At 52.7% G+C, this 27,959-nt stretch overlaps 1 protein-coding gene across 1 annotated transcript in view; it reads right to left on the reverse strand.

The window, feature by feature from the left end:
• Window positions 1-466: 466 nt before the first annotated feature.
• Window positions 467-27,959, reverse strand: part of ARHGAP23 (Rho GTPase activating protein 23) — a 72,263-nt gene continuing 44,770 nt past the window's right edge. The window contains 13 exon segments of the mRNA XM_038547507.1: window positions 467-2,772; window positions 2,774-3,016; window positions 7,010-7,041; window positions 9,141-9,237; window positions 9,813-9,854; window positions 17,404-17,529; window positions 18,321-18,410; window positions 18,678-18,751; window positions 21,378-21,456; window positions 25,018-25,173; window positions 25,541-25,662; window positions 26,280-26,410; window positions 26,663-26,724. Of these exon segments, the coding sequence (XP_038403435.1) occupies window positions 1,927-2,772; window positions 2,774-3,016; window positions 7,010-7,041; window positions 9,141-9,237; window positions 9,813-9,854; window positions 17,404-17,529; window positions 18,321-18,410; window positions 18,678-18,751; window positions 21,378-21,456; window positions 25,018-25,173; window positions 25,541-25,662; window positions 26,280-26,410; window positions 26,663-26,724 (2,100 nt within the window). The 3' untranslated portion in view covers window positions 467-1,926.

Here is a 27,959-nt window from a genome sequence, read left to right on the forward strand (position 1 = left end):
TGTTGTAAACTCACACATGTGGCCTAAGATAATGGGCAAAACCCATTCTTGTTCTCTCAGGATATCGCACAGGTCTGGGGTGCCCATGATGACGCCAGCCAGGATGGGCCTATTGGTGGCCTGGGCCTTGTCCAAGTCTCCTGTCTGCTGGGCAGTACCTCTGGACCATTCTGAAGGTTCGGGCAGGCCTGAGAAGGAAGGTGCCCAGGCACCTACCTGGCCTCTGGAGGAATTCAGAAAGCAGATGCACATGAAAACCTCTTGCCCCATTGAGGGTCAGGCACCCTTCCATCTTGTATTCTGCACCTATGTCACTGCTCATGCAAGTCCCCGAGAATACCTACAGAGCTACCGGGAGGCAGAGGTTTGCCTCCACTCTGCCAGCCCCCGGCCAGCCCCTCACCCCTTCTCCATCCTAGCCCCACTTCGGCCCTTTCCTCCCTTCGAAACAAGCGACACAGCTGACTCGTGCCTCAAGGAAGGCCATTTATTTCCAAGATATAGACTATACTTTTAAGACAGGACTTTTCAGAAGCAGGAAATCTTAGTTGTCGCCTAGAGAGGTGTGTCAAGGACACAGTGAAAGGAGACATGCGCACGTGGGGCCAGAGGCTTATCCAACACTGTTACAACACTTTTTTAAAGGAGCAAAACATCTTTAAAAATCCTTATAAATTCTTTATAATATGTTACACATTTAGAGACAATATTTACAATAAAAGGAAGAGGGAGGGAGGGAGGGAGGAGAGTGAACTCTACTTTACAGCAAATCTTTGCATAAAACGAGAGGACTGATAGACATGGCAGTGGGGTTCACAACCCCACCTGGGCTTCCCTGGAATAAGTGAGGGCGTGTGTGGGGAGGCCTGGTGGTCTGAGGTCTATTTACAACATGTGGGGAGAAGGGGAGGGGGCTGGGTCCCGCCCATCCTGAAGGAACAGCCCAGCTCAGACCCCATAAATCAGTGTGTGTGTGTGTGTGTGTGTGTGTGTGTGGTGTGTTTGAGAGAGAGAGGGAGGGAGGGAGGGACAGAGAACAAGAGAGAGAGACCGAGAGAGACACCAGGGATGTTTACTACGCCCCCTCCTACAGGGAAGGAGGTGGGGGTCTGTGTGCCTGAGTTGTGGAAGAAGCAGGCACAGCTGGAAGAATAAAAGGACGGGCAATGGAGGTCTTGGGAGGGGGGCACACTGGACCCTCCCAAAACTCGCTGGGGAACTGGCAGCTAGCTCCTCATGGTCACCACGCCTAGTAAGGGTGGTTTAGAGGTTGGCAAAAAGTTGGTGAGGGGAGTAACCCTGGTAAGACTCAGCCCTGCCTCTGTGGAGTGGCCCTAGCTTCCTTCTCTGGCTCTGACAAGCAGCAGGGGGCAGGATCCCTGGATGCACCAAAGGCAAGAAGCCCCGGGGGGGGGGCAGGCAGGTGTGTGGTGTGGGGCAGGCCAGGAATCAAGGGGGCGGGAGGGGCAGAAGTTGCCACGGAAACATCTTCTGACAGTGACTGGCACAGTGGCACACATGCCCTGCGTCCCAGGGACACTACCCCCTCCATCTCCTCTCCCCTGACATACATACACCCCGTTCCCCTCAGCCAGGAGCTAGGAGCTACTAGGCAGGGGCAGAGGAAAGATGCCAAGAGCCAGCATCACCCTGTGTCTTTCCTTTAGTCTGAGACTTGGGGGGTCCTTAGCCACGCCCCGTGGCCACCAAGGGTCTCTAAGAGCAGCACGAAGGGCCCACTCTGCCACAGAGCCCCAGCAGCCCGTGCCTCCGGTCTCCCCGCTGCTCTGACGGCTGCGGGGGCCTCTGGCCTGCCCACGTCCTACCAGCCCCGCACACAGACTCGAGGGACGCCCGGGGGACAAGGGGAGGGGGCCGCAGGCCACAGAGGCCTGGGGGAGGGGACCGGCGCTACGGGGGTGCTGGTCACAGACACTGATGGAGGCGGGAGGCGGCCGAGCGGCGCGGGGGCTGGCTCTGCAGGGCCCCCGGGTCCCCGGGCGGCAGCGAGGGCGCCGCCGCCGGGGCCCGCGCCTTGGTGGACTCCAGGCTGCTGAGGCCCGAGTCTTTGTTGTCGCTGTGCGCCCGCGGGCCCGTGGGCTCCGGGGGGCCGCCGCCGCCCAGCTCCTTCCACTCGTTGAAGTTGAGGTCGGTCAGCGGGCTCTGCACCACCACCGTGTGGCGCCGCCAGCTGCTCCGGCGCCGCCGCGTCTCGGGCGACAGCGGCCGCCGCAGCCGCACGGCCAGCATGTCGTCCGCGGTGCCGCGGAGGCGCAGCCGCAGCGCCTCGATGCGCGACGGCCGCGAGCCCAGCGCCGCCGCCGCCGCCGCCGCCGCCGCCGGGGGGCGCAGCGACTCCTGGCTGCTGGACGAGGCCGAGCCCGGCGGCTCCGCGGCGCGGCCCCCGCCCCGCCCCGCGCCCCCGCCCGCGCCCCCGCCCCCGCCCGGGCTCTCGGCGTCCGGGCGGCTGCGGGCCAGGCGGCGGCGCGCCAGGGTGTCGCAGGGCATGAGGCGGTGCGAGCTGAAGGAGGGCCGGCGCGCAGGGCGCCCCCCGGGTCCCGCGCCGGCCTCCGTGTCCGTCTCCACGTGGCTCAGCTCGCTGCGCTCGTCGTCCGCCTCGTCCCCCGCGCCCGGCCGCCGGCCGCCGGCGCCCGAGCACACGCTGCGGTCCATGGTGGACAGCGTGGAGTAGCCCGAGACGATGGAGCGCGTGTCCGCGGCCGGCCGCTCGTCCGGCGCCGCCGGGGGGCTGAGGCGGCCCGGGGCCTCCGGGGGGGGGGGCGGCGGCGGCGGCGGCGGCGGCGGCGGCCGGCGGCGGCCCCTCCGGCTGGTCCCGCGCCCCAGGCGCCGGCGCCCCCGCCTCGGGCTTGTGCGCCTCCTGCTCCGAGTCGTCGTCGGTGCTGCTGCCCAGCCCCCGCGCCTCCCGCCGCTTCTTCCGCTTGCGGTTGACCGCCGAGATGAAGGAGATCGCCAGCATCTCCCGGGCGTACGGCTCCTTCTTGGGGGCCCACGAGCCCTGCGCGGGAGATAGGCCAGGATGCAGGAGGCAGGAGGCAGGAGGCCACCCGCACCGCGGCACACCCCCCCCCCCCCGCCGTCGGCCCACCCGGAACGCGGCTGCCCCCGCGGGAGCGTCCCCCCCCAGCCGGGAGACCGCACCGGCACCCGCCCCCGCTCCGGCCTCCGTCCACACTTTCGGCTCCTCCGAGTGAGCTGGGGCCCGTCCCCCACCTCCGCCCAGCTTCCACCCCATTCCCGTGCACAGCGCTAGATAAGCCCTTTTACACACAGCTCTGGTGGGAACAGTCTCTCAACAGGGAATACGCCTGGCAGTTTGAACCCGCTTCACATGTACTGCCCCGGATTATAACCACCAGAGCCTGGCGGGACCTCCCTGATCCAGGCTTCTATCCCCTCCATCTCCACTCACCCCCACCTGGGAAACCTGCCTGTCCACCTGCGCTGCATGTATGGGCCTCTCCAGGGCAACCGGCCCAAGGTCACTTCCCCTTCCCACTGCAGCCCACAGGCTGGCATTTCAGGCTTCCCACCTGCACCCCACCCACAATCCCCAATCTCACATCAATCCAGCCCTCGGCTCTTCGGCCAGAAGTGGCCACACAATCCTGCACAATCTAATGGTTTGCGTTGAAGCTGCTCCCCGAGCAGTGATTTCCCATGCTGGGCAACTTCCTGCCCTATTCTCACTGCTAAGCCCCTGTGGGTGTTTTCTGGCCCCGGCCTTCCATGATGCTCCAGCAGAGCCCACGCTGCCCATCACCGGCCAACACCAAACTATCTCTTGAACTCCAGAACTCTTCTCACAACGGTGAATCCAACGGTGAATCGTCTCCAGCAAGGTTTCTACAAGGACCTGAAACTCACCTGTCTGCAACCACACTACACTCCCTACTCCCCAGCCCCAAACCACCTGCATTCATGTTCCCCACCTTAAAGTGATTCCCGGCCTCCTTCCTCTCCCCTGTTTCTTCTCAATTCTCCTGAAGTGACTCTCAAAGCCAGCCCATCTTCACCATCCTCTTTCCAGACCCTCACTCTGCCTTTTCTGGGCTTTTCTGCCTTCTCTAATAGGACTCCCTGCCTCCACCTTTGCCTTACCCCAGTCCCTCCTCCAGAGCAATCAGTCCTTCTAAGACTAGGCAGGAATCCCATCACCTCCAAGACTCTGCAGGACCCCTCCACCTCCATCAGGATGAAGCCCAGACTCAGGGCCCTTCACAATCTGTTCCCAACTTTCCCAGCCTAAGGTCCTCTCTACCCCAACCCCAACACAGCCTTCACTCGAGTGATACCCACCTGCCAGACTTACTTGCACTTTAACACTGACAGCCCACCACCCCCTGGCCCACCCTTTGTGCTTGATAAACTCTTAAGTCCTCCTACTAGGCCCAGCTCAAACATGGCATCCTCCATGTATCTACCTCTCAGTCCTCCCATAGCCCTTTGAAAATACATCTACACCTGCTCTTCTCCCATCAGGATAGGTCTGTTTCCACAGGATCTGTATCAAACTCTGACTTCCTTGAGAGCAAGGTCTGTGGCTAATCTGTGTTTGCATCCATGGCTCCTAGCACAGTGCCTGGCACATAACAGGTGCTCAATAAATATTAAGTGAATGGACAAATGGGTGAATGCAGTCCCCTTGACACAGGAAGCCCTGCAGAAGCAGAGGCTGAAACTGGTCCCCCTGTTGGCTGGAATGGCCTGCCCTGTGACCCCTCTTCATAGGTCACCTCCTGTTTCAGCCACAGCATAATAATGGAGACACAGAGATGTCTCATGTGGCCACCGCAACCTATGTACTGTCCCTCACAACAGCTCATTCTGAGAAAGGTGAAGCATGTCAGGCAGTCAGGATTCAAAGAAATGTGGCTCCTGGGCTGTGGCTGTCAACATGGCATGACTCCAGAAGGCAATCCTTGGAGTTGTGAGATATGGCAGCTCTGCTGTGATCAACCCAAAGCACAGGGTGGCCAGTGCCACTTTCTCTTCTGGCCAATGCTCTCTGAGAGACTGGAGAGGCCACTAGGACCATCTGATCAAATTATCCTCTCATCCTTGCTAGTTACAGAAGCAGTGAGGTCATAGTGGTCACTTCCAGGAATGCAGAGGTCAGGAGAGGCTCTGGAAAACCAGAGGCTAGCAGGAGCAATGGGTGGAAGTTACATGCAGCTAGATTCAGCTAGATTCAGGTCACTATAATGAATTTTCTCTTTGCCCTGGCAATATTATGATGGAGGAAGCTCCCTGCCCCACAGGTGTGCAGTCAGAGGTTCTATGGAGAGGTTGCAGAGGACCTCTGTACCAGACTAAAGCAGCCTTTTTCCTTTCCTTTCCTTCCCTTCCTTTTTCCTTCCTTCCTTCCTTCTTTCTTTCTTTCTTTCTTTCTTTCTTTCTTTCTTTCTTTCTTTCTTTCTTTCTTTCTTTCTTTCTTTCTTCTTTTTTTTTTTTTTAGACAGTATGTGTGCAAGCAGAGAGGGGAGAGCAGAGGGAGAGGGAGAGAGAAATCTCAAGCATGAGAAGTGCAGAGCCTGACACACAGCTCTTCATGACCCTGAGATCATGACCTGAGTGGAAATCAAGAGTTGGGCGCTTAACCAATTGAACCACCCAGGTGCCCCCCAGATACATAATGAGCACCTGTTTGGTGTCAGGCACACTGGGCTTACTATGACCTGGCCAGTCCTTAGAGACCCAGCTAAAAATGAGTCCAGTCCAGTCAACAATGTTTAGTGATTTCATCGACTACTAGGGACAGAATTGTGTCCCCCTCCCCAAATCCATCTGCTGAAGCCCTAAATACACTGAAGCCCAGTGTATTTAAAGATGGGAGGTAATGAGGTTGTGCCATTATGGTGGCATTAGTCCTCTTATTAAAAAAAAAAAAAAAAAGACGCCAGAGAGCTAGTTCTATCGCACACGCTCTCTCTCTCTGCTATATGAGGACAAAGCAAGAAGGCTGCCATCTACAAGACAGGAAGAGAGCTCTCACCAGAAACTGACCATGCTGACACCTTGATCTTGGAATCTAGCCTCAAGAACTGTGAAAAAAATAGATGTTTGTTGTTTAAGCCACCCAATATGTGGCATTTTGTTTTGGCAGCCTGAGCTGCCCAAGACAATGCCTTTGGCCATGAAGCTCTAATCTAAAGGCTCGGCAGCGATCCTCACCTAATGGGCTGTCTTAGAGGGCAGGCTCTGGAGCAGGCAGGAGTAACTGGCTACGAGAGCTGGTTCAAAGAGCCAGCTTTGAGGGGATCCCTGGGTGGCTCGGCAGTTTAGCACCTGCCTTCAGCCCAGAGCGGGATCCTGGGGTCCCAGGATCGAGTCCCACATCAGTCTGCTTCTCCCTGTGCCTGTGTCTCTGCCTCTCTCTCGGTCTCTCATGAATACATAAATTAAATATATATATATATTAAAAACAAAACAACAACAACAACAAAGAGCCGGCTTTGGTTTCACTGATTTTCTCAATGTTTTCAATTTCATTGATTTATGCTCTTATCTTTATTTCCTTCCTTCTGCTTGCTTGCTTTGGGCTCTCCAAAAAGTGTCGTTACTAGAGCAGACATATTTGTTGGTATCCCATTTATGGAGATAAATACTAGGCCTCGTTGCAGAAACGGCAGGTCACAAAGAGGTTAAGCATCTTGCCTGACGTCCCGGAGCAACTGAGTGATGCAGCCAGGACTCAGACCCAGGACTGTCTGTGCTTCTAACCACTGGCCCCCTGACCACCTAACTGCCAAGTCCTGACCACCTAACTCCCAAGCCAGATCCTTCTCTTCCCCCGGATGCCTCACGGAGCCCTGCGAAGGGGAGCAGCTTCTCTGCTTGCCTCGCATACACGTACTCCCTACCTTCCATCCCAGTGACCAGGAATCTTCCTCAGGGCCCAATGGCCATTCTCCCAAGTCCCCTGACCTAAAAGCAAAGAGCAGGCTATCTTGGACAGGGATAAAGCCTTCAGAATGGCTTTGGCACTCACCTTGGACTTGGCTGAACTGCAGGTGGTAGAGTCTGTTGGCGAGAGAGAGAAAAACGAAAGTTAAATTGGAGCAAGAGGAGGCTGTCCTGTGAACACAATTCCCTCTCCTCGGAGGCTTCAGAAACCAGGGAGTTCAGACACCTGAGATCTCCCCAGGTCCTGGGAGTGTGATGGACTTCTGATGTCATTTCCTAAGGGACAGGGATGGAACGAACAATGATGTCAATTGCCACTTCCTTTTGAGGCAGAAGGTGACATCAGGCTGCCAGTCCCTAGACCCTCGTTTGCCAGGGTCAGGGCCAAGGGCGGGCGGTGCTTTTCTTTGGGTCTAGTTTCTCCCCCCCTCCCCTTCTGTCCCTGTTACTCTGAAGCACTGGAGAGAAAATGGCAAATACGAGATGCAGTCCACGGAAACCACAATGAAACACAGCAAATCACAGATGCTCTGGAGAAATGGAGACCACACAGTGCATAGACGGGTGGGTGCCCTACATCTACCTCCACCCCACCCCAATCCCAGGACAGGAGGAAGAAGACGGGCCCTGTGAAAGATGGAGTACAGGGGCAGACAGCAGGTGGGTGAGACACAGGAGGTAGAGTGGGCTGGTGATTAGGGCCTTGCCAGGCTCCATCTCCAGACTCCAGGTCAATCTGCCCTTATGGGGCAAGGCATCTGTTCATCACCAGAGTTATGAAGAAGAGTAAATCATCACATCCGTGGGACTTGGGTCCCACTCCCTTAATATCATTGGGGGTGGAGAAGGAACCAGAAACGAATCCTGGTAGTGTCTTCTCCGGGACTGGGGAGGGAGCGGGCTGCTCTAAGGATCTCCCTGGGGTCAGAAGGGGCAGTGGACAGGCACAGTTAATCCACACTCTCTGGCAAGCAAGTGAGACCTCCTCCCCGGCCCTCCCCTGCACACAGTGAGAAGAGCAGATGGCTGACCACACAGTGACACACACAGGGCAGGGGTGCGGCAGCAGGTGATTAGAAGAAATGGGGGGCTCCTCTCTGCGACCCCCACCCACCTGGTCCTCTGGCTCCCTCCCCGGCCTGCCTCTGGTAACTAGAGGGGCTGTGGTATACCTATGTCAGAGGCAGGAGCAGTCAAAATACAAAGGGGAGGCTCAGCCATGGAGTGGGACAAGTTAATGCCTTGAGCCAAGAAGGACTGCTCTGGGCTACGCTGCTATGAGGGTCCATGCCCAGAAAGAGGACTAAGGGGCTGAGTGATCAGGGGCTCTGGTTTCAGAAGCAGGAAGAGCCAGCCCTTGGAGGCAACTGAGGCAGGTGCCACAGCTATAGAAAGGCTTTTAGGGATGACATCCCTCATGTCTGGACAGTCTGGGTCCCCCTCCAGCCAAGCCTCCCCCTGTCCAGATAACCAAAAGTGGCCAGGCTGGGCACAGAAAGAAGGCCAGAGTCTGGGGACTGCAGAGAGCAACCCCAGGTGCCCTGACTTCCTGGCAAGGGGATAGGATCTGGCTCCAACAAATGCCTCCTTCCTCCTGAGAAGGGGCTTTCAGATGAGAGGGTCAGGGAGGTGGTGGTGGTGGGGGGGCGTTGCTAACAAGCATGGGTAGCTGGAGTGTCACATCGAGGTGCTTACAACCCGGGACCTTTCTGCCTGCCCCTCAGGCCTGCCCAGCCTTCTTATAATCACCCGCCACTGTTAGTGACCGAGGCCGCAATGCCACACTGTACCCTTTAAATCTCCAACAGGTCCGCTGGAGGAGAGGAAGAAGAGAAGAGAGGGGCAGGGTTCAGGGGTGGGAGGAGAGCACAGGGAAAGGAGAAAGGAGGGTGGAGGGGTGCAAGGAGAAAAGGAAGAAAAATTAAAAAGAGCAACATGCCCAGAAGGACACAGCCCATGAGAAATAAAAAGCTCAGGAAGGAAACCAGTGAAGGAGGGCAAACAAAGTCCCTCCCCAGCCCAGGGGCAGCTGAGCAGATGAGGAGGCAGGTGCACAGGAAAGCTGGACCTCCCCAGAGAGGAGAAGGCCCTGCCACGGCCCAGTCTCTGTGGTGGGGGCAGAGCAGGGAAGCTAGGCATCTGGCCAGGCACCTGGGACCCTCAGGGATGTGGATCCCACCCCACTCCCACCCCTTCCCAGGCCCCCCCACACTCACCTGAACCTGGGTCACCAGGGGGCACCGTCCTGCCAATGTTAGGCAGGAGGTACTCAATGTTGGGCACTGACTGAGGCTCCTTGTCATCCACAGGAGTCTGCAAACAGGAGGAGGGTCAGCCAGCATGCCCTCAGGTGGCTAGACTGTGGATCCCGCAAAATGGGGTAACCCGAAGGCAAAGCCCACAACTCCCCCATCAAACTGAGGCTCACTGGGGCAACTGTCTCTCTCATCAGTCAGGCACTCTGGAGGATAGGTCCTACATGTCCTCCCATTAGACTGCTTTGTGCCTTCCCCAGCACCTTGACTGAACCCCTAAAGGCTGGAGGCAGGAGCTGTGTCTCCCCCATCAGACTGGACTTTCCTAAGACCTGTACCCTCCACAGAAAACCAGATGGTGGGGTCTGCCTTTGCCATTGGATTCAGTTTTCTTAGGGTCAAGCTTATATCTCCTTCCTCAGACTGGGGGCTCTCGTGAAGGCAAAGATTGTGTTTTCTATCAGATTAGAGGCTCCTGAGGAGAGGGTCTATGTTTCCTCCATCAGACTGGGAAGCCCTGAGGGAGGGACCTTCCCCGACTTGAGTCTTGCTGCCTGCCCCCTCCTGGCCCCCAGCCCAGGATAAGGGCCAACCTCAGACCAGACACCCCCACCCCACCCCCGCATCACTTACTCTCTCTCCCTTGTCCTCATCATCGCTGAAGAACCAGTCTGACTGCAGAAGAGACAAAAGGAAGTGGTGAGCTCAGCATGGGAAGGCGCTAAGGGAAGATGGAGACATGGGCTCCCGATCTGCACAGTCCAAATGGTTTCACTCAGATGCCAGATGGAGTGGGGCAGGAGGGGGCACCAAGGGGTGAGGGTCCCCACCTCATGCCTGGTTACTAGAAGTCCCCAAGGGAAGTTGATGAAGCCCAGGACCCAAATCCATAGATTATGAGAAACTCTTGGGGAGAGAAAAGGTCGGACCCCAGTGTGGGAGGGAAACGCAGCCTGGTTGGGGAAGGCGCTGAGGATTGATGGAGGGCTGGCTCAGGGAGAGCTTTTCGGCCTGTGGCCTGTGTGTCACTAGACCTCGTACAGTGCACCAGTGCAAGCGTCTGGAGCTCCCTCCCAACAATAGGCCAGAAGTGGGGACAGCAGCACCATCTAGTGCTGGTCCAGGCCACTGCAGGGAGTGGGCCAATCACAGATGTCCCAGCTGTGTACCCCTCACCGGCACTGGGGCAGCAGCCCCTCCCCTGGCCAGAAAAGTGCCTGGAGGGAAGCGTTAGGAGGTTCTCTGAAGGGCACGCAGGCAAGGGTTTTCACATAAATGCCAAACAGGATAGAAAATAGTGAAAATCCCACTCTTGAATACATTTTGTGATATGTGAGAAATCTTGAAGATAAAAACCCAAAGTTTTCTGAAAGACAAAAACAGACTGCTTACACATGAGCAAGTATTAGCTGTAACTAGAACTTACAGCAGCAAGACACAAGAAGACAATATTTTCACTGTATTGCTAGACTTAAAAACGCAGGAATTTCAAACCTAGAATTCTATACCCTGCTAAACTCTCAACTGGGTATAAACTACAGCTTTTCTAAGACATCAAAAAGCTGACTGCACAAAGACTGTCTTAATTGTGTACATGAGCATATAAAGAAATGACTCCAGGGTGGAATAACAAGCTCTGAGAAGGATGGACAGTAGCATAGAAAAGTCCATTGTCGATCCAAGCAAGGATACTCACACACATATACAAATACAATCAAAGTATATACATCACACCGTGGATTTCAAATGCAGAGGGAGAAACCAGTGACAGGTGAGCATACATTAATGTACTTGGCTTTCAGATGTGGTGGAAGACAATGGATATTGATGAGCTTTAGAAATAGTCAGAGAAAATGAAACATAAGTATGGGCTGTTATAATTGTATAATTAAACACAGTACAGGCTTTATAAATTGTGTAATTTTCACATCAGGAGAATAAAAATCAATTCATCTAAAGCAAGGTAGGACAGATCGAAAAGAAATAAAATGAAAATGGGGTAAATAAATGACATTTAAGATAACAGAGATAAGGGACGCCTCGGTGGCTCAGTGGTTAAGCGTCTGCCTTCAGCTCAGGGTGTGATCCTGGAAACCCAGGATTGAGTCTCACATCGGGCCCCCAGCATGGAGCCTGCTTCTCCCTCTGCTTATGTCTCTGCCTATCTCTTTCTGTGTCTCTCATGAATAAATAAATAAAATCTTTAAAATAAAATAAAATAAAATAAAATAAAATAAAATAAAATAAAAAAGATAACTGAGAGAAATCCTAACAGTATAGAAATTAGAATCAAGCCAATGAGTTCACTGATGAAAATTAAAACACACAGATTTGGGGTGCCCAGCTGGCTCAGTTGGTAGAGTGTGTGACTCTTGATCTTGGAGTCATGAGTTCAAGCCCCATGTTGGGCAGAGAGATTACTTTTAAAAAATAAAAATAAAATACTGTTTGTTTAAAAATAAATAAAGTAAGCATAGAGAAGGTGGATTGGAAGGACATGTATTAACCTTTTAGAGTGGGTCATTATGGGGGGGCAGAGTGAGGGTAGGAATGAAGGTGGGCATAAGACTTGCAAGTTGATGACCATGTGCCATGAACCTCAGTTATTATTTATCATAATTGGGCATATTATTAACACAAATAAGTGGCACAGAAGAGAAATAAGAAAGAGAAGAGAGGACAAGAAATAATGCAAGATCTAGGGGTGCCTGGGTGGCTCAGTCAGTTAAGTGTCTGCCTTCAGCTAAGGTTGTGATCTCAGGGTCCTGGGACCAAGCTCCAAGCCGGGCTCCCTGCTGAGTGGGGAGTCTGCTTCTCCCTCTCCCTCTGTCCCTCCCCTCCACTCATGCTCTCTCTCTCTCTCAAATAAATAAATAAAATAGTTTTAAAATAATGCAAGATCTAAAGTCTGTCGTGTCAGGTTCAAGTTCACCTCAGGTAAATGACCTATTTACTTATCTGTAAAATGGGCATAATAGGAGTATCTACTTCTAGAATTGTGGTGAGAATTAAAATGAAATCCCATATAGCTATTATAAAAAAGATTAGAATACCAAGTGTTGGCAAGGATGTAGGGAAAAGGGAATCCTCACGCCCTGTTGGTGGGAATGTGAAATGGTGCAGCCACTATGGAAACCAGTATAGAGGTTCCTCAAAAAGTTAAAAGTAGAACTACCTTATGATCCAGCAATTCCACTTCTAGGTATTTATCTGAAGGGGGGAAAAAAAAACACCAACAAGAAAAGATATCTGCACCCTGACGTTCACTGCAGCAGTTTTTATTTACAAAAGCCAAGATACAGAAGTGACCTATGTGTCCATCAATGGAGAAATGGATAAAGAAGATGTGGTATATATATATATAACATGGAACATTCCTCAGCCATAAAAAGAAGGATATCAAAAAAAAAAAAAAAAAGAAGGAAATCTTGCCATGTGTGACCACATGGGTGGACCTCAAAGACACTATGATAAATGAAATATTTCAGACAGAGAAAGACAAATACCGAATGATCTCACTTATGTGGCATCTAAAACAAACAAACAAATAAACAAAATCCAAGTTCATAGGTAGAGAGAACAGACTGGTGGTTGCCAGGAGTAGGGTGAGGACCAAGTAGGTGAAGAGGGTCAAAAGGTACAAACTTCTAGTTATAAATAAGTCATGGGGATGTAGCATAGAGCATGATGACTATAGTTAAAAACACTGTATTGTATATGTGGAAGTCACTAAGAGAATGACTCTTAAAAATTCTCATCACAAGGGGCACCTGGGTGGCTCAGTTGGTTAAGTGTCTGACTCTCGATTTCTGCTCAGATCATAATCTCAGGGTCTTGGGATTGAGCCCTGCGTCAGGCTCTGCACTCAGTGGGGATTCTGTTGGAGATTCTCTCTCCCTCTCCCTCTGTCCCTCACCCCACTCTCCCTTGCTTTCTCTAAAATAAAATCAAACTTTAAAAAAATTCTCAGGATCCCTGGGTGGCTTAGCGGTTTAGCGCCTGCCTTTAGTCCAGGGCATGATCCTGGAGTCCCAGGATCAAGTCCCACATCAGGCTCCCTGCATGGAGCCTGCTTCTCCCTCTGTCTGTGTCTCTGCTTCTCTCTGTGTGTGTGTGTCTCATGAATAAATAAATAAAATCTTTAAAAAAATAAAAATAAAAAAATTAAAAACTAAAAATATTCTCATCAGAAGAAAAACAATTGTACCTATACATGGTGATGGGTGGTAACTAGACTTATAGTGCCGATCATTTCACAACGTATACAAATATCGGATCATTATGTTGTACACCTGAAACTAATATAACGTTACATGTCAGTTATAACTCCATTAAAAAGAATTTTTTTTGAAAGATAGAGCATGCCTGCAAGCAGGAGAGGGATGAGGCAGAGGGAGAGGGAGAGGATGTCAAGCAGGTGCCAGGCCCAGTGCAGAGCCCAACCCCAGGCTCTATCTCATGACCCTGAGATCATGACCTGAGCTGAAATCAAGAGTCAGACACTTAGGGGCAGCCCGGGGGACTCAGTGGTTTAGCACCGCCTTCAGCCTGGTCCTGGAGACCCGGGATCGAGTCCCACATCGGGCTCCCTACATGGAGCCTGCTTCTCCCTCTGCCTGTCTCTCTCTCTCTCTCTCTCTCTCTGTCACTCATGAATAAATAAATAAAATCTTAAAAAAAAAAAAAGTCTGACACTTAACCAACTGAGCTACCCAGATGCTCCCCTCCGTTTAAAATTTTTTAAAAATAATGAGATCCTGTATGTACAACACATTGTTAGTGTATAATAAGCCAGCCTTTAATTCGGTTTGAGGGTGCCCAAAAGTGCTGTGGGAACCCAGAAGTCTAAAGGAAGCTTCCGGGTAGCCCAGAGGCCTCTGGAAGAATGCATGCTAGCTGGTGCCACCCTGCTTTTTGCATATACAGTTCCCACTGCCTGGAATGCTTTCTCCTTTCTCTGCCTGGCTAAATTCCTTGGGGCCTTTTAAGATAATTCAAGTAGTCCTCCCACCCCTCCCACCTCTTGGTCCCTCTCTACCCCTGGGGCAGGGGCGGGGCCTTCCACCAAGCTTCGCTAGCTAGCTGCAGCCCAGAAAATGAAGTGACATCTGTGTCTCAGCACCTGCATTGGCCTCTGGCATGAAATCATGCCCATCAAGTCAGTAACGGAGATCAGAGATCGCTAATTCAGAGAACACTTCCTAGCTGCTAGGTGGCTTTTGAAGTGTTTTACAGCCATTAACTCACATAACCCTCAACAACTACTTTGTGCCATAAGCATTATTATTGTCTCTACGTTACAGATGAGAGGGTAAGTAATGTGTTTAAGGCCACACAGCATGCAAGGAGCAGAGGCAGAGGTGAACTCAGGCAGGCTGGCTCCAGAGCCAGTGCCCTTCAACAGCTGCCTCAGTGCTTCTCAGCCAGGGTGACTCCACTCCCCCACTCCCCAGGGGGCACTGGCAAAGTCTGCAGACATTTTCATTGGTCACAACTGGAGGGATGTTCCTGGCATCTAGCCAGAGATGTTGCTAACCATCTTATAATACACAGGACAGCCCCCCCCCCCCCCAAGAAGAATTACCTGGCCCCAAAGGTCACTAGTACTGGCACTGAAAAATCCCAGTGTACATAGAGGAGGAATCAACCACGTTTGCCAGGGGAATAAAGGAATGAATGCTCTTTGGATTTCAGATGACTCAGTGAACACGGGTAAGAGCTGGCGACAACTTGCCACTGAGAGGGTTGAACAGCTGGGTCTGCACACTTCCACCCTGCCATGATCGATCATGTTGTGTGACCCTAGGCAAGTCACTGCCTCTCTCTACACCTGTTTCCACCTCCTGTAGGATGCGACAATGGGTCTCCATGCCTTATAGCCCCTTCTGGCTCTGCTGTCTAAGAGTTCCACAGAAGACAGGAGCCCCAGGTAGAGAGGCCAGGTAACAGCTGTGGCTGGAAGTCCAGCAGGAGGTCATGTCACCCAGACCCTCAACCATCCACTCACTGGCCACAGACTCAGCCAGAGTCAGAGCACGGTCTCTGCCAAAGTCCCATCCTGCCTGGGCTCTTGACTACACTGAGCCTTGGCTATAGGGCCTCTGGACTAGAGAAAGACCAGCAAACTTGCGTGGGTGGACTTCAGTGGACCACGGAGGGGGTAGCGCATTCCCTAGACAACTGTCCAGGCTGATTATGTTCAAGTGCCAAGGAGGCAGAGAACAGAGAGTCACCAGCTGCACTAGTGCCCAGGAATGAATCCCTGAGTGGGAAAGCCCAGACGGGTGAAACTCAATAGCCACTCATTCATTCATTCATTCATTCATGCATTCATTCAACAAACCCTTAGTGTTCACCATGTGCCAGGCACTAGGCTGGATGCTGGGAGTAGTCCTATGAAGGAGATAGATTGTGTTCTTCCTCCCGGCAGCCAGCCCAAAGGAAGGGCTGCTACTGTCTAGGGACTCCCTCTTGGGGGCCTAGGGGAGGGTAAGTGCACACACTGGGCCTCCTTTCTCCCAAAGGCTGCTATTCCTGACACTCCAGCTGACCACAGGCCTTGGGCTTCCAGGGGCTTCTCCAGGAGCCATGGGGCTAGTCTCCCTCTCTTCCGCACTGGCCCTTTCCCAAAGCACATGCCCATGGGGGCTCCAGGGGCTACCTGGGTTAGGTTGGGGAGCTGAACTTTTCCAAGGGAGATAGCTTCCCCAGACTAAGGCCTCATTCAGGATCCCTGACACTGCCCAGCAGCCCTGGTCTCCCTGGCAGTTCTGGAGTGCTGCCCTCCCCCGCCGCCGCCCCCCTGCAGGGCTGGTGGTCCCAAAGTTTTTTTTTTTTTTTTTTAATTTTTATTTATTTATGATAGTCACAGAGAGAGAGAGAGAGAGAGAGGCAGAGACATAGGCAGAGGGAGAAGCAGGCTCCATGCACTGAGAGCCCGACATGGGATTCGATCCCAGATCTCCAAGATCGCGCCCTGGGCCAAAGGCAGGTGCCAAACCGCTGCGCCACCCAGGGATCCCCGGTGGTCCCAAAGTTAGCAAGAAAACAGGCTCTGATGTTCCCTCCTGAGGCTCAGAGCCCTGACCACCTAGGAAAGGAAGGAAATAAGCAGGCAAGGCCAGTCAGCATGACCAAAGTCTACCCTGCTGCCTCGCTTCACTGCCCCTGGCCAGTCAGATCAGCTCTAGGAAGGACCCATGAGTCTGCCCTCCCAGTAGGGGAAGAGGAAAGCACAAACTTTGGTCAGACAAAGCTGGCTTAGAATCCTGGGGCTGTCACTTATTAGCTGTGTGACTTTGAGCAAGTCACTTTGCCTCTCTGAGCACCAGTTTCCTTATCTACAAAATGGAAGTAACATGACCTGGATTCTCTTCCCTAAAGCATCTGTGACATTGCAGAGCCTGAGGACCCCGTTCTCCTGGCCAGCTGCCAATCTTATTTCTCCTAGCAGGAGGGGGTCTATTCCCTCCACAGGCCATAGGGAGATTTGGAAATGGAAAACGTGATTTATAAAAACATTCCTGAGTGCCCCAGAAGGGGGCGGTGCTGTCCTGGGTTTGGCTCCAGAGGACCAAGGCCTCCTGCGCCCTCTGCTGGCTGCTCTAGGTTCTCATCCCATCATGGACAAAAACTATCTAGAATCCTTAGAGACAGTGGGGTTGTGGTGTCCCTGGGAAGCCATGAGAAGGCAAGACAGCAGCCGAGGACATACAGAGCACAAGTGCAGGATCCCACCTCAGCCCTTGCTCTGCCCTGTCCCACCCATCACCCTCCACTGGGCATCACCACTTGGCCCCCAAAGCCTCAGTGAGGCCAGCAAGGCCGAGTTCTGCTGCACCTGTTCTACTTGCACCTGTCTGCTTGTTTCTGCCAGGACACTTCTCCTGGGGGCCACCTTCTGAAGATGCCCCTGCATTCACTCCTTGGCTGTCCAACTCCGTAGCACCTTCCCTGACCTTCCTTCACCTCTGACCCTCACATGCATCTTGGAAGCTCAAGGGGCTCCTGATTCTCCTGCTGGGGATGAAACATCCTAGAAAGACAAGGATTCTAGGATCCACTGCTGTTTGGTCCAGAAACACAGCCCATCCCTTCTGAAGGGCATTCACCATCCCAGGAACATTTGTTTAAACTGTCTCCCCCTTCACTGGGCTCATCCACCCAAGCAGGCAGGAGCAAGCTGCCCAGGGGAACATGGCCACAGCCCAGGGTGGCTGCTTACATGCTGGATCAGCGTCTCCACAATCTTATAGCGGTCAGGCATGTGGGTCACCATGTCTGCCATGTTGTCCTCAGACGTCCTCACCAGTGTTGGCCCAAAGACCAGGGCCAGGTTCCTGGGCTCCATCTGGGTGAGGGAGGAAACCAGGTCAGTGTCAACACCCCATGAGCTCTGATCTCCAGTCCCCCATGCCTCCATCACTGTGGGCACCTAAGGCCTGAGCCCCAACCACATTCTGAGCTATGCTTGGCTTAGGGGATAGATACCTCCTTGCTGGGCATGGAGATGCCTGGTAAGTACAGCACAGGCCAGATTTTCAGCCTTATACATCCGCAGGTCTGGCAGCCAAGGGCAGTACCCAATCTGCTCATCCATACTGCTCTAACAATGAGAGATCCCAGAATAGGGAGGGACCTTCTGGAGGTTCTAAGGATATCTTAAAACTGGGAGAATTCCTATAGCTCCATTTATTTTCCCTGCTGCAGAACCAGAAGATGCAGAGGTTTGATTAGAAAAAAGCAATGCGGGGCACTTGGCTGGCTCAGTCTGTACAGCATGTGACTCTTGATCTCGGGGTTGTAAGTTTGAGCTCCACATGGGGTGTGGAGATTACTTAAAATAAAATCTTTTTAAAAAGAAAAGAAAAAGGCAACGCAAGAGATTCGAGCTAAATCTGAGGAGAGATTTCCATTGGACACTGTGGAACTGTGGTTCTCTGCCTCTGGGAGAACCTCGGAAACTCAGGAGATGACTCTCCGGGGGAGAAGCACAGAAAGGTGGGGTGGGGACAAAATGACCTCTAAGGAGGAAGGTGCGCCTAGAGGACCATGGGATTATCTGACCTGGAAGAGATTAGAATATGCTGAGAGGACCTTATATGCTTCCTTGCCCCACACTCTACACCAGAGTCCCCCCACCTTGTTTTTCTCCGAGTGGTCAGCAATGGTCTTCAGATGGCCCACGAGGAATTTGAGTGTTTCATAGTAGTGTCCTGGGAGATCTCGGATCTGAGAAGGAGTGAGAAGGGATATGGGTTGTGATGGCCTCCCCACCTCCCCACCACACCCCACAGGGGCTCCCACTGTCCTATCTCGGGAGTCTGGAAACCACCCTCTAACCAGCCCTGTTGGATAGATGGAGAAACTGAGGCCCATAGTGGAGCAGGGTCTCTCCAAGGTCACAGAAGGAATAGAAGGACTCCAGGCCTCCCAAGGTGATGGTGTCCTTCCAGCCTAGTCTGCCTTTTGCCTAAGGGCATCTCTCTCCCCCCTTACCAGCTTCCTGAGCGTCTTCATCCGCTCCCTTGAGTCTTCGATGCGGTTGGCCTCGATGAAGTCATTGTATTTGTCTAGAACACAGTGAAGACTCTTTAGAGAGGTGGAAGGCAGTCCTTTCTCTCACTCTCAGGGTGGGCTGCTCCCAAGCTGAAGAGACCCAGGTTGCTCCAGTTGGGAAAAGCTCTGTGGCCTTGTGTCCATAACACCTGACCTGGGGTAGCCCAGGTGTGTTTGTTTGGTAAGAAATAAGACCTGAGCTGCAGGTTGATAATGGCAAAGGGATCCTTGCCCCAGTCTCTGGGACAAGGACACCACGAGGTTAAAAGAGGAGGTTACCTAGAAAGAGCGAAGGGCCTTTCAGCCTCCTGAGCTGGGTCAAGATGCCCCCAACTCCCTTCAGAAGAAGCCCAAGGGGAACTTTAAAAAAAAATGGAATATGGGAAGTTCTAAAATTCATCTGATGAATAAATGCATAAGGATTGCTGAGAATATTTTGTAAAGGAAGAATGACGAGGGAGGATGTGCCCTATCAGATACTGAAACATACTAAAAACAACACAGCCAGAGCAGTCTGGGACCCACAGGGAGAGCTAACCAAGGGTAAGGACACAGAAAGGAGGGGAACAGGCCACGTGGGTCTTTACTATGTGACAAAGGCAGTATTTCAAATCAGTAGGGAAGGATGGAGGTGTCAATAAATGTCCCTGAGACAATTAGCTATATTGCTGGAGAAACGAAAATCCATTTCCTGCTCACATAATACATAAACACATTTAATTGCATTACAGAGCCGAATGTAAAAATTATTTTTTTAAAGATTTTATTTATGTACTTGAGAGAGAGAGAGAGAGAGAGATAGTGAGAGACAGCAGAGAAAGCAGAGAGAGCACGAGTAGGGGGGATAGGGAGAAGCAGGGTCCCCGATGCAGGGCTCAATTCCAGGGCCCTGAGATCATGACCTGAGCTGAAGGCAGATGCTTAACTGACTGAGTCAGCCAGGTGCCCCCCAAATGTAAAACTTATTAAGATACTGGAAACACAAGGAAGTATCTTCACAATAGTAAGGCCTTCCTAAATATGAGATGCAGAATACATAACAGCTTTGATGACACTTAGAATAATTGTTGACAATTCCTTACAATGCAAAGTCAATATGCAAATGGCAGACCAGGAGCAAACATCTACAAACACCCAAAATATACACAAGCTTGTCTCCTACAAATCAATACAAAAAAAGACAACCTAACAGAAAAATGGGCACACAGTCTGAACAGGAGATGAGAGAAAACAGAAAAGGTCAATAAATGAATGAAAAGATAGTTAATTTCCCTAGTAATGAAAGAAACAAAAATGAAAACAGTAATGAGATGACATTTTCCTTCTGATTAACAAAGGTATAAAATATTGATAACATCCAAGGTTGATGCGGGAGCAAATTCTCTCCTATGCTGTTGGCAAGAGTGTGAACTAGGGCTTTCTTCTCAGGAGACTGGACATGAGCTTTCAAAAATGTTGGCCAGGACCCTGACCTAGAAATTCTACATCTAGGAATCCACCTCGAGGACATCGATCCAGGTGTGCGGGGACACAGTTAATGAAAGTTGTTGCAACCATTTTTATAAGAGCAAAAACCCAAACACGACCCAAACTCCATCCATAGGGGAGTGATTAGGCAAACTATAGCCTATTCAGACTAGGAACTACTATGTGGTTGATTTAAAAGAAGAATGAGGTAGGGTTCTATGTACAAACATGAACGAATCTCAAAATTATAAGCCTCCTTTTGTTAAGGACAACCCCACCAGTGGCGTGCTGGAGCCCGCTCACACTGGCTCCTGAGGGCTGGAGGTGTTCTGTTCGTCCCGACTCCACGTTGGTGGTAGCTTATCCATGACTTGAAATAAGCCACGATGGACAGATTTGTACATGCAGACTGGAAAAATGCTAAAAATCAAGTTTTTTTTTCCCCTTGAGAGCCAGATGTTAAACATCTGCCAGCACACCTGTGAACTCACCCCACTCCAAACCCTATATCTGCATCTATATCTCTGTCATGGGTGTAAGAGGGCCCGGGAGGAAACACAACAGACCATTACTAAGCAGCTCAGCAAACATGAAGAGCTGGGCCCTGGAGCCTGATGCCTGGGCCCAATGCTGGCTCTGACACTTATAACCTGTGTGACCTTAGGCAAATGACTTCATCTTCGTTTCCTCATCTGTACAGTGGAAATAATAGTACCTACCTTTCAGAGTTGTTGAGAGGGAGCAGGGCTTGGCACATAGTCAGTGACCAGACAGGGACGAGAGGTGTGACAGGGACCTTTGTGTTCTCTTTCCTTGTATCTATACTAAGTTCGTTACAAGCACGTGTTTCCCTTGTATTAAAACAAAAGCCCCAGGAGGAAAGAACTAATAAACCCAATTTAAAAAGCAGTATCAGGGCACCTGGGTGGCTTAGTGGTGAAGCATCTGCCTTTGGCTCAGGGCATGATCCTAGGGTTCTGGAATCGAGTCCTGCATCAGGCTCTCCACAGGGAGCCTGCTTCTCCCTCTGCCTATGTCTCTGCCTCTCTCTCTCTCTCTGCATCACTCATGAATAAAATAAATAAAATCTTTAAAATTTAAAATAAAAAAACAAAAAGCAGTATAGACAGGTTTCTGTCCTCCTCCCATCCTCCGCTGCCACCCACTACTTACCATCAGTGAAAAGAGGCTCAGGTAGTTTTCGGAAGAAGGACTTGAGCAGACTGCTGATCACGTTGAGGTCTTGCCAGCGCTGGGGAGAGGGCAAAGACATCAGGCCCCAGGCAGGCGTGGTGCGGCGCGCATGCTTCCATGCTTGTCCAGCCCTCAAGCCCAGTCTGCCGCAACCCAGGCCCTCCCCGGGGAACACTCACAGCTGTGCCCAGACCATGGATCTCCAGGCTAAGAAGACTCCTCAGGGTGGTGGTGGCAGAACAGTCCCCAGCTGGGTCCTGGCCCCCTGAGCAAATGGCCCCAACCCCCTCGTGTTCCAGAAAGCCAAGTGGTCTCCAATCTTTGCCTACCCACAGAAAGTACCATCTACCTACCAGCTACCTGCTTTGGTGCAAGCATTGTGGGACAGAAGTAAGTGAAATCTCCTTGGTGACTGGGCTTCTTTGGGCCTCCTAGAGCCCCCTCCCTGCCTCCCAGAGCTCCCCGTTTAGCAGAGTCATCCCTGGACCCCCTCTCTTTATCCATGGCCCAGTAGTCACTTGTGCCTGGCACCTTGCTGTCTCAGGCCCTTTGCACTTGCCGATTCCCTCCCCCAGAACCTTCCTTTCCTGCCTTCACAGGCCTGGCTTCTCATCCTGCCCAAAGGTCACTTCTTCAGGGAGGCCTTCCCTGACAGTCCCAGCTAACGCAGCCCCCACTGCCACTGCCCCGTCATCTGTGCAACAGCCCTGACTTTGTTTCTTCTGTGGTGCTTGCCACACTTTGTAACTGTGGTATGCATTTGTCTCCTTGCCCCTGCCTGTCTGCCTGGCAGACTGCAGCTCCCTGAGGAGCAGGGACCCTATCTGTCCTGTCCCCCACCGTGCTCCTACCACCTGTCGAGCTCAATGAGCCTGGCACTTAAATGGTCTAAGTCGGCAATTCTCAACAGGAGTGGAATCACCCCCCCCAGGGACATCTGGTGGTATCTAGAACCACTTTGGTTTCCACAACTGGGGAGTGCCACTGGCATCCAGTGGATAGAGTCTGGGGATGCTTTCAAACTTTCTGTGATGCACAGGACAACTTTCCATGACAAAGAACTATTCTGCCTAAAGAGTCAAGATTGAGAAACCCTGTTCTAAATGAACGGGTTGTTAAATGCAAGAATCACTGAAGCATGGACGGGTCATTGTCCCCTCTCACCACCAGGGGGCACCACCATCGTGCACAAAGTCAAGGGTAAAAGACTTGAGAACCGCTTAGAATAATTCAGGCACAGAAAACAAGGCAATGCTCTCCACAAAGACACAGAGCTCCACAATATACACACTCTGTACAGTGGGGCCACAGCCCAATGCCACACCATCCCACAAACAATAGCTTCCCCTCAGGCTCAGCAGGAGTTACAGCCACCCTGCCCACAACAATTAACTTCCAGCCATCCCCAGGATAAAGGACAGGACTGATGCCTGAGACAAAACCACACACCCAACACAATGGGTGTACCCACACTCTGGGCCTTGACGTGGGCCAGCTGCCTGTCCAGCTCTGGCCATGCTTCTTCCTGGCTAAGGTTCCACGAATGTGCTTCAGCGCATACCTACCCCTGCCCAGTGCAGCTCCTGCCCACCTGCCCCTTCAGCTCCTGGCCTGGGGGCATGGTCTCTTCTCATCTCCCAGCTGCCAAACCCAAGGCTTCTGGACCCCTCTTGTGTGTGCATATCAGCCCCTCATCCTCAGCCTCACCTGAGCCCTCTCCTCTGTCCCATGCAGAGCCTGGCCCTTCACTCCTGATGCTCTCTGTCTGTCCACCTAGCAGTTCCCTCCATTGTCCTGCTCTGTGCCCCAATGTGACCACACCCATCCCCCCAGTCCACTCTTGGGCAGTGCCTGATTGTGCCATCACCCCAAATCCGATGGAGGCCCTACCTGACATATCCTCTTCTCTGGCCCTACTCCCCCAGTTTCTGCCAGAGAGATACTATCAGCCCCCAGTTCAAATGTTGGCTCTTCCCTGCCCCTCCTCATGCAGTCAACTCCTAGAGCTGCTCCCATCCTCCCTAATTCCTCTGGGACCACTGTGTCCTCCTGGCCCCTGGCACTTCCCACATATCAGCAGTTTCCCCTACAGATGCCCTACTCTGGGCCTCCCTCATTCATATCCATCAGGCATAAGCTAACGCAGACCCCATGCTCATTTATACCTCCCCAGCTGAAGAACCAGTGAAGACTCCCTATTGTCCACTGGATCAAGATCAAAGGCTCCAGTGCAGTCATCAATAGCCCTCTGCCTCCTGCCCTGGGCTTCACCCTCCCCACTGCCAAGCTCAGGAAGGAGGAAGGGGGTGGGTCTGTTCTCTCTTGACACTCAGACCGTTCTTTGGGATTTTGGAAAATGCTATCATTCCCAGCCTGGACTGCCTTCTTGTCCACCTGCCCACTCCCATTCATCCTTCAAAGATTCCAACACTCAAGCTTCCCACTTGCTCCAGCCCTCAGCATCTTCTCCTTCCTCATCACAGTCTGGTCCTTGATGAGAGATCAGCCTTTTCTCATGGCTACTATCCCACATATCATGTCTCTCCACTTCCTCCCCAAGGGCAGGAAGACTGGCATGTATCACATAAGGTTTCACAATATGTGACTTGTGGGACTTCATTGCCCAGATTCATGGCCTTCCACATCTTTCTCAGCAGAGCCCCTTTTGTTGAACAGAATTATCCATGAAAACCCAATATGAAAATAATTGACATTAAAAGAAAAATTAACAACGCAGATTACTCTAGTTCAAACAAGGAAGGGGGGAGGCGGTACTCTGACCTGTTCCAGGCCTCCCACAGCTCCTCTGGGGAAGATGGTTTGAGAAACACTGGCCTTGCTGCAAATACTTTTGTTATTTTCTTTTTCCACACTGAAATATGTTTTTGGCTTTTCTTCCAGCTTTACTGAGATGTAACTGACATGTAACCTGCTGCGAGTTCATAAGTGTGGCTGTCACATTCCTTCCCGAGCTGGCTGTGTCACACCCCACCAGCCCCTCCTCTTCCCGTGTTGTAACCGCTCAAAGTGCTGGCTGCTCCAGAAAATACCACATGCTCGCCTTCTAAGCCACGGGTCTGCAAACCATAACCTGTAGGTCAAGTCCAGCCAGCTGTCTGGTTTTGTATGACCCTTGAGCTAAGAATGGTTTTTACACGTTTAAAAGGCTGGGAAGAAGAAGAAGGAGGAGGAGGCAGAGGAGAAGGAGACCGCATGATGGTAACCAATGTCTAAAGCATTTGCAACCTGGCCCTTTACAGAGAAGGTGAGTTGACTACTGGCTGCACCTCTGCCCTGGCCATTCCTTCCACCTGGAATGTGCCTACCTACCCAGCTTTCACTGACACTGGGGAACTCTATTCATCCTCAAGGCCTCAAAACCTATTACCTGCAAGCCTCCACCTCAGGGATCCCCAGTCATGACTGTGTCTGTCTCTCAGGCTTCAGCTGGGGTGATGGCCATCCGCGGGACTAGCCTGCCTGGGCAGGTCCTGTCTCACCCATCTGGATGCCCTGGCCCACTGCCAGGCACATCACAGGGTCTGATGAACACAACAGACACACATACCACCTTGCCCCCACCTCCACTCCTGCTTTCAGACTCCCCAGCTGCACCCACCTCATCCTGTAGGTTGATGTCACCGGGCCCACGGTTGAGCTGCTCCTGCAGGCTGGACACCACTGCATTGTTGCCTGGCACTCGGTAAATGCCCGTGGACTCCAGCCCCCGTGCCTCCACAATGCGACAGCACGCAGCCACAATCAGGGGGACCCTCTGGGGACACAGGCAGGGCAGACATGTTAGGAAGGTAAAGGGCAGGCCAGAAGAGGCGGAAAGGCCAAGACGGGAGCAGCAAAAGGCCAGAGCTGCTACCCAGAGCCCCGTGCAGGGGCATAAAAGGCCACTGTCTCCAGTTCAGGGGCTGGAAGTAACACCAGAGCCTCGCCAAGGTCTGCAGAGGACTACCACCCAAGGGTCAGGAATTCTGGGTTCTGCCTCAGCTCCACAGTTCCCTCTCTGAGTGCCCTCCGACCACTGTGTCTCTAAGATGAGCTGGAGAGCTGGTTCCAAAGTCCCTCACAGCTCTGTGCCTTGGTCTCCCCCATTAACCGCTGGCTCTGGAGTGTAGCGGGGGACTCACCTGGTTCTCGATGGCTGGCTGGCACTCCTCCAGCCGGACCCCAAATGCCCGAGGAGCTGCCTTCTTGTTTTTCTTGATAATGTTGATGCCCCAAGGGGTTTTAGGAGTGGCAGCACTGTCATCTGGGGAGAGGGGGGGAGGCAGAAAAAGCCAGGCTGAGCTGGGGGCAGGGGGAGGAGTAGCAGCCACACCAGGTCACACACACCTCATCCCATGCTTGGACGTATGGGGACTCCATCAAGAGGCGACTGAAATGATGAGGGCTGATGGGAAATTATATCCCAAGGGATAGCCTAAGAGATGAGGGTGTGTATTCCTGACAAGACAGCCTCAGGGTAATGTAAGGACTTCTATATGGTCTCAAGGGCTAAAACAACAAGGTGAGAGCCAGAGATTCTGGTACAACCAAAGAAAGAACTTTCTAGTAGCCCAAAGTGTATAAAGATGGAAAAGGCTGCCTCCAGAGAGAATGAGCCTTTAGCTCCTGAAGGATGACACAAACAGAGACTTGGAGTCTACCCAGCTAGGATGTCATGGGGGGGAAGTCAGGTTCTAGGCCCTTCCAGCCTTGAGACTGGGAGCCCGCAGACCCTCAGAGGCACACATCCACAGGCATGCACGCACACACACACACACACGAGCCCTTGGCACACAGGCCAATCCACGGGGCTGACCCCCTCCCCATCTTCCCACACGCATGCACACACACACATTATCCCCTCAGCAGCCACCTTCATACCCTTGTTTCCTGCAGGCTGGTCCTGAGTCCGGAGGCCACGTGCAGCACTCTGTTTGAGGAACTCAGACTTGAGGCCCCCCAGGCCACGAGAGATTTTTGGGGAGGAATCAGCTTTGGGCGCAGAGCTATGGCTGTGTAGGAAAAGGGGAAGAGAAGTCTTCATCTGGGGTGACCCAGTGTGCTGCCTGCCCCAGCCTCCTACCACTTTGGACCTCCCCTCCGTCCCTGAAGCAATGAGTTTGATGCCCCTGCCATCCTGCCTGCCCCCCTGCAGAGGGTGACTCGGGGGCTGCCCTCAGGCCTGGAGGTGGGCCAGGAGGATGACCTCTGTTTGGAGTGTCCCTGCCCTATGGCCAGGACCACTTAGGAGAGCCGGGCCTCACCTTACTTTGCGATAATCATTAAGCTTCTTGCTGATCAGAGCTTGGTTGGCACAGCCGGGGTCCTGGAGGAGAGGAAAGAAAAAGCAGACCCCATCAGTGCCCACAATCAGCCAACTCAGGTCTCACCCCTGGTCCCTGCCTCGGCTTTGCCTCCCCTCTCCTCCATCTGCCAGCTGGAGGGCTCACACCCTGGAGTGAGAAAGACCAGGGCTGGACTCCTGAGCACCCCCTCACCAGCTGTGTGACCTAGGGTAATCCACTAGCCTCTCTGAGCCTCAGTCTCACCCACAGTAGCAAAGGAGAGAATATGGCAACCTCAGGGTTGGGGTGCATAACTATGCATCTGGCACTGATCACATTCCTGGCAAGGCACTGAGGAGGCACCCCATGACCGGCAGCTATTGCAATAATGAAGGTCACTTGAGACCCCCCCCCCCCCGCCCCCGACTGTGCCCTGCTGGGAACAGCCTCAGCCAGGAGCCCCTAGAGCAGGAGCCACAGTTTCCAGGTACTTTCCTCCTTACAGTAAGGAAAGACAATGTCCTGAGGGAAAGCAGAGCCTGGTTCAGTGAGAGCATATGCCTCCCCTCAGTGAGAGGGCCTGTGGCTATGTACTAGTGTCCCTCTCCCCGTGGCCAGAGCAGGTGCACACCTGGACCAGGGCGCAGGCCCACCATCCTCATGGTAGAGACCAGCCCCTGAGCCCAGGACCCCCACATGACTTTGTGCAGAGACAACATGGTGCAGGCACTTGGTGGGGAGGGCAAGGGGAGGCAGACAACCTCCCAGCCCAAGCTCCTGGTGTGAGGCTGCAGCTGCCCAAGAGGGGGCGCCATTTAAAAATTACACCGAAATCCCTGCCAAAGCCTTTGGCTCAACCACTACAGCTTGCTGCCAAAGGCCAATCCTCTTGGCCTCCTCCCAAGGTCAATGTGTTCATGCCCTGCTGACAGGCCAGGCCTGTCAGAAGTGCCAGCCACAGTTCTGGCACGGGGGCACCTCATTCTGTAATACACTCCAGAAGAAACCTCTGCTTCCTGAACCCCAACTTGAGGTTGGCCTGGAGCTGACCTGTCTGTGCCAGAGCCTGCCCAAGGCAGTAATAATAATTAATAATGATAATAATAATAATTAGTGTCATTCCTCCAGTTATTATTGTTCCTGCCAGCCAGGGAACACTGAGGATGCCAGGTGCTCTGTGAGCCACTGCCTGCATTTTTCTCTTCACACCAAAGCCCAGGTGGGTACAGCTACAAGGTGTACTCCTGTTAGCCCATTTTCTGGCTGAGGGAACTGA

Source organism: Canis lupus, chromosome 9, assembly GCF_011100685.1.
Source record: "Canis lupus familiaris isolate Mischka breed German Shepherd chromosome 9, alternate assembly UU_Cfam_GSD_1.0, whole genome shotgun sequence".
Taxonomy (NCBI): Eukaryota; Metazoa; Chordata; class Mammalia; order Carnivora; family Canidae; genus Canis; species Canis lupus.